The sequence below is a fragment of the Hipposideros armiger genome, unplaced genomic scaffold, assembly GCF_001890085.2.
Source record: "Hipposideros armiger isolate ML-2016 unplaced genomic scaffold, ASM189008v1 scaffold_1477, whole genome shotgun sequence".
NCBI classification, from domain to species: Eukaryota; Metazoa; Chordata; class Mammalia; order Chiroptera; family Hipposideridae; genus Hipposideros; species Hipposideros armiger.
In genome coordinates this window covers 26,737-36,119 of record NW_017732827.1, presented here as the reverse complement: position 1 = coordinate 36,119, position 9,383 = coordinate 26,737, and the positions used below count along the sequence as shown (strand labels likewise).

Genomic DNA, 9,383 nt, shown 5'->3' with positions numbered 1-9,383 from the left:
GTTCAGCATCTTAGCTGTGGAGGGCAGTGTCACTGGCCCTCATATGTGGGATCCGAACCGGGGCCCTCTGGCGTCCCAAGCCTGTTCTTAACCAACACGCCCCTCGGCCCGCCCTCAAGTTTAAATTTTTGAAGAGGGAGACCAGTTATTCTAGCATCTTATGTTGAAAAGATTATCATTTTCCCACTGATTAGCATTTATAAGATCTTAGAAAACAGGTGGGTATATTTGCATATTCCTGCATATGTATATTTTTACATAATTCTGTATGTCTAAGAATGTATATCTGTGGCATCTCTGGTCTTTTTTATTCATCTATGTATTCTTATGCCAATACCACATTAACTATATTACACTAGCTCTATTAATTAATTTTTGAAATCAGGTAATGTGAGTCTACCAACTTTCTTCGGTATTAATTTTAAAATGAGCTTCTTGATACTTACAAAAAAGCATGCTGGTCTTTCAGCTTGGATTGCATTGAATCTATAGATGAAATGAAAGAGAATTGACATCTTAATAATATATGGCCTTCCAATCCCAAGATGACATATACCTCTCCATTTAATTTAGGATTTCTTTGATTTCTTTCATCAGTTTTCAGTTTAGCGATGCCGTGTGTTTGTGTGTACATGCATGCTCACATGCATGGTATGGATAAGTTGTTTAATTGGTATCAAATTCCAATTGATCGTATTTGTATATTACTGGCTTTTGAATATTGGCTTTGTAATTTGGCTTTGCTGAAAACACTACTTCAAGGAGCATTTTTTTTTTTAAAGATTTTATTGGGGAATTGGGGGAGTGAACAGCGTTGGGAAATCGGGGAAGGGGAACAGACAAGTTGTTTGTCCTTTTGTTCTTCAGTCTAGTTGTGGAGGACGTCGCTTCACTGGCCCATGTTGGTTTTGTGATCATTGCGCTCTTCCTGGCTGAGGTAGATCAGTCATTGGCCATTGGACGGCTGCTCATGGCGGCTGCCAGCCACTCATGGTAGCTTACGGCAGCCCACTGCAGCCCCACTGCTGCCTACACCGTCACTGGCGACTCACGGCAGCCCAGCTCCTGGTGGAGCTGTTGTTCACCATCTTAACTGTAGAGGGTGCAGCGTCATTGGCCCATGTGGGATCTGAATCGGTGGCCCTGCTGCTCAGAGCACGTGTTATCAAGCCAACTCTTAAACAAAGAGCCACTTGGCCGGCCCTCGAGCATTTTTAAAGATTCTTTTTGTGATTTTCCTGTGTAGACTTACTCTATGTCTTTCATTTTTGTTCATGCCATATTGCATTGGCTGGAACTTCCATTACACTCTTAAGCAGAAGTTCTGAGAGTAAACATCCTTGTATTTTTTCCCAATCTTAGGGTTAAAGCATTCAGTCTCTCACTGTTAAGTATGACGTTAGCTATGGGCTTTTTGTAGATTATTTTTATTAGGTTAATGAGTGGATTCTGAGTTGAGTGAAACATTTTTTTTAACCTTAATTTATTGGATTGTGTGGTTTTAAAATTCTTTAGATGATGAATATGATGGATTAGATTTTTTTATTTTTAATATTGGAACAGTTTGTATTCTTGGGATGAATCCCATTTGACCCTGATTTATTATTATTTTTTTGTATATTGCTGTGTTCTTTTAGCTACTGTTTTTCAGTTTTTACATTTATGTCATGAAAGATATTGATCTGTAGGGTGTTTTTTTTTTTTCCTTGATTGTTTCTTTGGTTTTGCTATGAGGATAATACAGTCCTTATAAAATGATTTAGGAACTGTTCCATCTTCGTCTTGTATTTTCTCGAACAGATTATGTAAAATTCGTATTATTTCTTCTTTTAATGTGTGGTAGAAGTCACTAGTTAATACCACCTATTCCTGGAGCTGGTTTTTGAACTACATATTTTTGACCACATACTCAATTTTTTAAATATATCTATTTAGGTTATTCTTTCTACATGAGTAAGTTTGGTAGTTTTTTGTTTTCAAAAAATGTGTCCATTACATGTAAACTGTTAAATTTATGGGCATAAAGTTTCTGTAATAGTCTTTATTATCTCTTTAATGTCTGTTATGTCAGTAGTTATATCCCCTCTTGCTTTTATTTCTGATATCGATAATGTGTCTTTTCATTTTTTTCTGTGTTGGTTTATATCTTTAAAAAAAAATCTATTCAAAGAAGTAAGCTTTGGCTTGATTGATTCTTCTCTGTTTCCAATTTCATTGTATTCTCTAATCCTTATTATTTTTCTTCCTTTTGCTTTCTTTAGATTTACCTTCTCTTTGTATAGTTTCCTAAAGTGGAAGGTTAGAAACTAGTAGAGGCCTTTTTTTTTTTCTAGTGTGAATAATTTACCCTATAAATTTATTTCTGAGTACTATTTTAGCTGCATGCCACAAATTTATATGTTTTGGAGTTTTTTCATTTACTTCAAAATATCTTAATGTTCTGTGAGACGTCCTCTTTCGCCCATGGTTTAATTGGAACTGTATGAATTTAGAATTATTTTGTGTTTTTCCAGATAACTTGGTGTTACTGATTTCTAGTATAATTTCTCTATGGGTTCAGATCTCACTTTATATGGTGTCTCTTCATAATTGTAAAGATTTGTGTTACAACCCAGAATGTGGTGTGTCTTGATGAATACTTCATGTGCATTTGATAATGTGACTTCAGCTGCTATTTAATGTATTGTGTGTTTTTATTTTGATGGTATGGTTTTTACAAGTGCTTCTTCATCCTAGCTGTAATATTTGGCCTACCGTATCTTCCTACCTCTTTTTCTTTCCTCTGGTTTTATGTTTTCCTTCTTTTTTTTCACCTATGTGCTATGAGTTGGCCACGAGTGCCCTAAACAAACAGATTTGTTGCTTTTGCCCGTGCAGATTTCATAGAGTAGATAGGAATAAGTTTCCAGGTAGAATTTTGGCTGTGGCGGTTGTGACCATTTCCCAGAATACCTTATGAATGGAAATTTCTCAGGATTCTTCATGATCTTTCCTATGAGTTCTTGGTTTGGCTTAAGGAAAATTTTGCAAGTGTATACAAACTCTTTATATCTATGGTAGAACCGCAAAGAAGAGTGTTTCTTTTCTTTTTTTTTTTTTTTAATCTTTCCTTTTTGGGGGACTGGGAGACTTGAATATGGTGGATATTGTCAAAAAGATTTTCTATTCTGTTAGAGCACCTTTTGCTCAGATTTTTGGCTAAAAGAAACAGGATTGTCTTTGGGCTCTTTTACCTCTCCCTGTTGTTGGCTTTGGATTGCAGGCTTCTCCAGCACTTGAGCACCCGATATAATATGGGAAGCAGAAAGAAAATCTTGGGATTCTCTTCCATGTCATTTCTTAAGTCCAAGAGTCCACCTTCTTTCCATTTTCTAGCATCTTCATTTCTTTGTTAATTATTTTTCCAGGGGTTTCCAATTGTAAGATGGAGGACCTGGGAAGAATGGGGCTGCTCTGTCTGGGCCAGTAGTGGAAATAACATTTATGGTCTATTTGTTGTTCTTTAAAAAACAACAAACAAACATGGATGAGCGAGAGAAAGAGAGACTGTGTCTGTCTTTCTGTCGGTATGCATAAATTATTAATTTTGTAAACATGACCCCAAACTATACAATACATGACAAATATATATGGCTGTGAGCTCCTCTCAATAATGAATGTCAAATTCATATGACATTGACAAATATGACATTGTCAATTTTTTTCATTTTAGGATATTACCAAGTTGATGTGCACATTGAGGGGAACCAGGAAAAACAAGAGATACCTCTGTGGCAAGTAATATTCAGTGACAGCAAAACATTGAGTAATAAAGGGCAGAACGTTTTAGGAAAACCAATTAATCTGAGTATAACTCCAATTTTTTCAGGAAAAATGCCCTGTAAATGTGATTCATGTAGAATGAATTTGCCACTTGTTTCTGAATTGATTGTTAGTGGTAGACACTGTTCAAGAAAGAAGGCTGATAACATGAATGTATGTGAAAAGTTGCAGCTTGATATTAGACATGAGAAAGCTCATACTGGAGAGCAGTCCTACAAATATACTAAAAATGTGAAAGCTGTCACTTACAAGAAAGATCATCAGATATTTCAAAGTCTCGAGCAGCCTTTTGAATGTAATGAACTTGGAAAAGTTTCACATGATGGGACTATTGTCTGTGTTACAGCTCAGAGTCGTCTAATAGGAGAGGAATCCTGTCAGGATGATGAGTTTAGGAAAAACTGTGAGAAAGCAACTGTATTTAACCAAATGATAACTGGCACAAGAGAGAAATGCTTTGATATTAATGAATGTGGGAGATGCTGTGACAAAACCACCATTGTGGGATACAGTAAAATTCACAGGGCTACGACAAACTATGAATGTAATGAAAGTGGAAATAACTTCAACAGAAATTCACCCCGCACTCAACTTCAGCGAACTGTCACAAGACAGGGCGCTTTTGAAAGCAGTAAATGTGAAGAAAACTTGAGCAAGAGCTCAGCGCATCTAGTACATCAGAAGACACTAACTGGAGATAAGTTCTGTGTTTTTAATGGATATACAAATACCTATTGCCAGGAATTAGACCTTACAATACACCAGAGAACTCAGACAGAAGAGAAATTCCACGAGAGTGGTAAATATGGGGAATGCTTGTATCAAAACTCACTTCTCAGTGTACATCAGGAAAGTGACACAGGAGAAAAGTCATTTGAAAGTAATGAATGCAGGAAATCTTTTTACAAGAAAGCACACTTCATTCAACATGAGAGGACCCGCTCAGGGGAGAAAACGTATGAATGTGAGGAAAGCAGGAAATCCTTTTGTTCCAATTCACACACTATTCATTATCCTGCTACTCATTTGGGGGTCAGTCTCTGTGAATGTAATGAATGTAGGAAAACTTTCTGTCAGATGTCAAACCTCACTGAACATCTGACAGTTCACACAAAGAAGAAACCTTATGATAACAGTGAATATGGGAAATCTTACAAGAAACCCACCCTCTTAGTACAGCATAGAACACACACAGAGATGAAACCCTATGAAAGTAATAAATATGTGAAATCATTCTCCAAGACGGCACAGCTCAAAGAACATCAGAGAATTCACACAGGAGAAAAACCCTATGAATGTACACAATGTGGGAAACCATTTGCCCACAATTCAACTCTCAGAGTACACCAGAGAATTCACACAGGTGTAAAATCCTATGAATGTAATGAATGTGGGAAAACTTTCTCCCAAAAGTCACATCTTACTGCACACCAGAGAATTCACACAGGGCAGAAACCTTATGCGTGTAATGAATGTGGGAAAGCTTTTTCCCAAAATTCAACTCTAAGAGTACACCAGAGAATTCACACAGGGGAGAAACCCTATGAATGTAGTATATGTGGGAAACCTTTTGCTCGTAATTCAAACCTCAGAGCACATCAGAGAATTCACACAGGGGAGAAACGTTATGAATGTAATGAATGTGGGAAAACTTTCTCCCAAAGGACACACCTATGTGCACATCAGAGAATTCACACAGGGGAGAAACCTTATGGATGTCATGAATGTGGGAAAACTTATGTCCGTAAGGCAGCCCTTAGAGTACATCACAACAGAAGGCACCGCAGAGAGAAAATGCTTTTATGTAATGAATCTGGGATGTCCTAAAGGAATTCATACAACACAGTGGAGTAGTTTATTGCATATAGACTGGCAAATTGTTTCAACTATTTTACTTTGTGCTAGGTACATAACTTGTCTAAATTTCCCAGTCTACGTGGGTCTGGTCATGGAATATGGTGCTATTACTTTAAGCTAAGTCTGGCCTTAAAAAGTCACCTTATATTGTTCCTGTCTGTGTTATACTGGAATGGGGAAATTTCCATGGCAGACTTGGGTGCTGTGTATTGAACATAGAAGGTTAAAGAAGCTAGAGTCTGAATAATTGGGTGCAACAGAATTCTGCACTAACAGATCTTCACCGTTTTGTTGTTGTTTTAAGCAACAATTAAGATTTTACTCTGTTGAGCTCTTACAGATTTGGGTCTTTTGGTTAAATGCATGCAGTTTAGGCAACTCCCTGTTAGAGTGGTATGAAATGTTATAAATATAATGAATGTCAGAAGGCCTTTCAGAATTCAGCCTATCATTGTACATCAGAGACTTCATATGAGGAAGAAAACTTCTGTCAATGTCCTGAATAATCAGAAGACTTCATTAAAAAGAGACATCTCAGGGAAAAACACAAAAGACATTACTGCCAGGTGAACTTCATTAAACATGAAATAGATTAAACTAAAATCATGTATTTTGATAATTGTAATTTTTGAACATTTACTGAGGTTGCATCAGATAACTTTCTGAGGAAATGTATCAGTTTCAAAATTGAAGATAAATTCCTCACCTATAACTGATGTACCAAAACTTGTGATTTATATGTAATATTAAGTTCTATAGCAAATACAGAGGAAAATTTTTATGCACAAACACTGCGGAATGTGAAGTTTTAAAGATGGAAGAATAACATGAACTCGGTGGAGAACACCAATAAATGTTTGTGACTAGTCTCTGAGCTATGTGATACATCGGTATGAGTATGTAACAGATTTCATTACTGCTTCTAGTAGAAGGCAGTAGCCAAACCTGCTCTGGACCTGTTTACTTTCCTTTTCTGAGTGACAGTCCATGTGCTCTTCTGTTGGCTTCCCTCAACTTGATGTTAGACTTTGGTCTTCCTGCTATGTCTGAATATTGGTCTGGCCCCGTTTTTCTAGGACCTTGTCAATTCATGAGATTTCTCAAGGATTCTTGTGCGTGTACCTGTGCGTGCGTGTTTGCGTGTGTGTAGTGGATGGTGATTCTTACATGCTCTTTGGCCTTCGTTTTATGCATTTATGGTTCATTTTGTGATGAGTAATTAAAAAGCAAGTCTTTGGGGTGGGGGGTTATCACTTTGTGAGGGGTGTAAATGTCCAACTGTTACATTGTTTTGTATACCTGAAACTAATAAAATAAGTAAATAAAGTCTTCTTAGCCCTCTTGTATGCATGTAGCCTGAGGGCTACTTTCACGTCACAGCACCACATTGGTATTGAAAAACACCCACATTTTGGGGAAACAATGTAGTATAGTCTTAACCAAGGAAATATTTGGTCAATCTGTCATCATTTCAGGCTACATGGTTTGGTCAGCAGAGAAAGAAATAACTGAAATTCTCATTTTTAAAACCTAGACCACTGAAAACTTCTCTCAACCCTGGGCATGTTGCTTTCTGCAAATATGATCTGCTAGATGGAGCATGTGGAAAATACTTGGGTCACTTGATTCCCTGAGTAAGTTTTCTATTCCCCATCTTATGTTGATATGGTGTGAGAGAAAATGATGGTATAACTAGCATTAAGTGGAGAACAGGTATTTCTTTGACACTGGTTTATCAGCACTTCAATTAGTGGATTCCTTGCCAAAGGAAAGAGCCAGCAGTAAGAGCCCAACACTGGATGAAGGCTGTATCATGGAACCTCCAGGGCTGGTGCACCACAGACTGGATCAGCACTCTTTCTTGCTGGACAGTTCCAGTAGCTAAGAGAATATGTTTGCCTCTCAATCTCTTCAAACCTTGATACAACGTGAGCTTGTTGCACAACCAAAAGGGGAATGACAGTCAAAAGGTATCGCTTTCTATGTGCTTGATTTTTCAGAAAACTGTTGATTTACAGAACCCTAAAGGAAATTATCTAATCTGGAGTACTTAAAAACATTTTTTTTAAAATTTACTTTTTAATATAGAATAGTTGTAGATTTAAAGAAAAGTTACCACAGTAATTTCCTATATATTCCTCACACAGTTCCCATTGTTAACATTTTTTATTACACTGGCACATTTGTCGTAACGTTGATACATTATTAACTAAACACATTATTTTTCAGTTTTACTGGTTTTTCTCTAGTGTTTTTGTATCAAGATTTCATCCATGGTACCACGTTACACATTACACTTAATTATTATGTCTCCTTAGCTTCCACTGGTCTGTGACAATTGCTCATGCCTTCAGTGTTTTTGATTACCTTGACAGTTCATGAGTACTTGTCAGGCATTTTGTAGAATGTCTCTCAGTTTTGATCTTTCATATATATATTTTTTTAAATGGTTGCACTGGAATTACAAGGTGTTTTTGTAGGAAGACCATATAGGTAAAAGGTAAAAACAAAAAATTCTCATATCAGTATACGTGCTGTCAACATGAATGATCACTGACAATGCTAAGCATGGTCACCTGGCTGAGGAAGTGTCCCTCAACTTGAAAGCATGTATAGCAAGCACCACACTCTGCACTTGGTAAAGATTTCTTTTATAAATATTAGTTTATCAGGTTGTACACAAAAAAAGATCAGACACCTTTTTATATTATTCTGACTTTAATGTTGGAAATAATATAAATAGGTTAAAAACTAGAACACCTAGAATTTAAAAATCATTTGAAGTAGATCTAGTTTACAGTCCAAATTTTTGGTTTTTAGTGTTTATTGGAATATGAATAAATCATTGCCCTTTTCTTTGTTCCCCATGATTTCACTTCAGGATTTTATTTATCTTCACATTGTGTCATGAGAGTGAGGCCCAACTTCTATACCTCTTAATCCTTGGAGTTTGGATGTAGAGTAGTGAAAGGACTGAAAGTTTGTCTGCATCTTATGAGCCAGTCAACACAGAAGTTATTATATTAACCCAGATAACAACAGGAGATAGAAATAATAAACAGCCATCATAACTGAAATCTGTGATGAGAGGAGAAATCAGTTAGGTCAGGCTTCAGAGCAAGATGGGGTGTCAAAAGCTAAATGCCTACACAGGGTTTTTAAAAAGCATTGATAAATTCTATGGTACTCGTAAGAAGCTTTAAAAGGAATGGGTGTGTTATTAGTAGATAGAAAGTTAAGTTTGGACATGTAGGCCAGAGGCAGATGATATAATGAGATAAGGATTAGGAGCAGATGGTCACTCTCAGATCATAATAGTTAAATCAGGGAAGGAGTATAGAGAAGCAAGTGAAGCAAGAACACATGGGCAGGCCTTTTGAGCATTTTTAGCTTTGCCTCTGCTCGGGACCCGCTCCAAAATCTTTGGAGTGTACTTTTTCTCCTAACAATGACCCCCTGGACCTGGCCCTAACCCTTGCCCTGGGCCCCTCTTGGGCCTTTTGAGCTTCCTTTGCTCGGCCTGCTCCAAACTCTTTGGAGTGTACTTTCTTTTCTAATAATGGCCCTTGATCCATTCTCTACTGCTTGGGCCCACTTCTGTTTCTTTGAAATGTGTTTTTTCTTCTAATAAACTTTTTCTGCAACTTAAAAAAACAACAACGCATGGGCATATGTTATTGCACACATACAATGCATATCATCAG

At 36.9% G+C, this 9,383-nt stretch overlaps 1 protein-coding gene across 6 annotated transcripts in view; it reads left to right on the top strand.

The window, feature by feature from the left end:
• Positions 1 to 7,013, top strand: part of LOC109377605 (zinc finger protein 658-like) — a 20,514-nt gene extending 13,501 nt beyond the window's left edge. For all 6 annotated transcript variants that reach the window (XM_019634008.1, XM_019634009.1, XM_019634007.1 and 3 more), the window contains one exon: positions 3,713 to 7,013. In XM_019634008.1, the coding sequence (XP_019489553.1) occupies positions 3,713 to 5,649 (1,937 nt within the window). In that variant the 3' untranslated portion in view covers positions 5,650 to 7,013. The remainder of the gene's footprint in view (positions 1 to 3,712) is intronic.
• Positions 7,014 to 9,383: the final 2,370 nt, after the last annotated feature.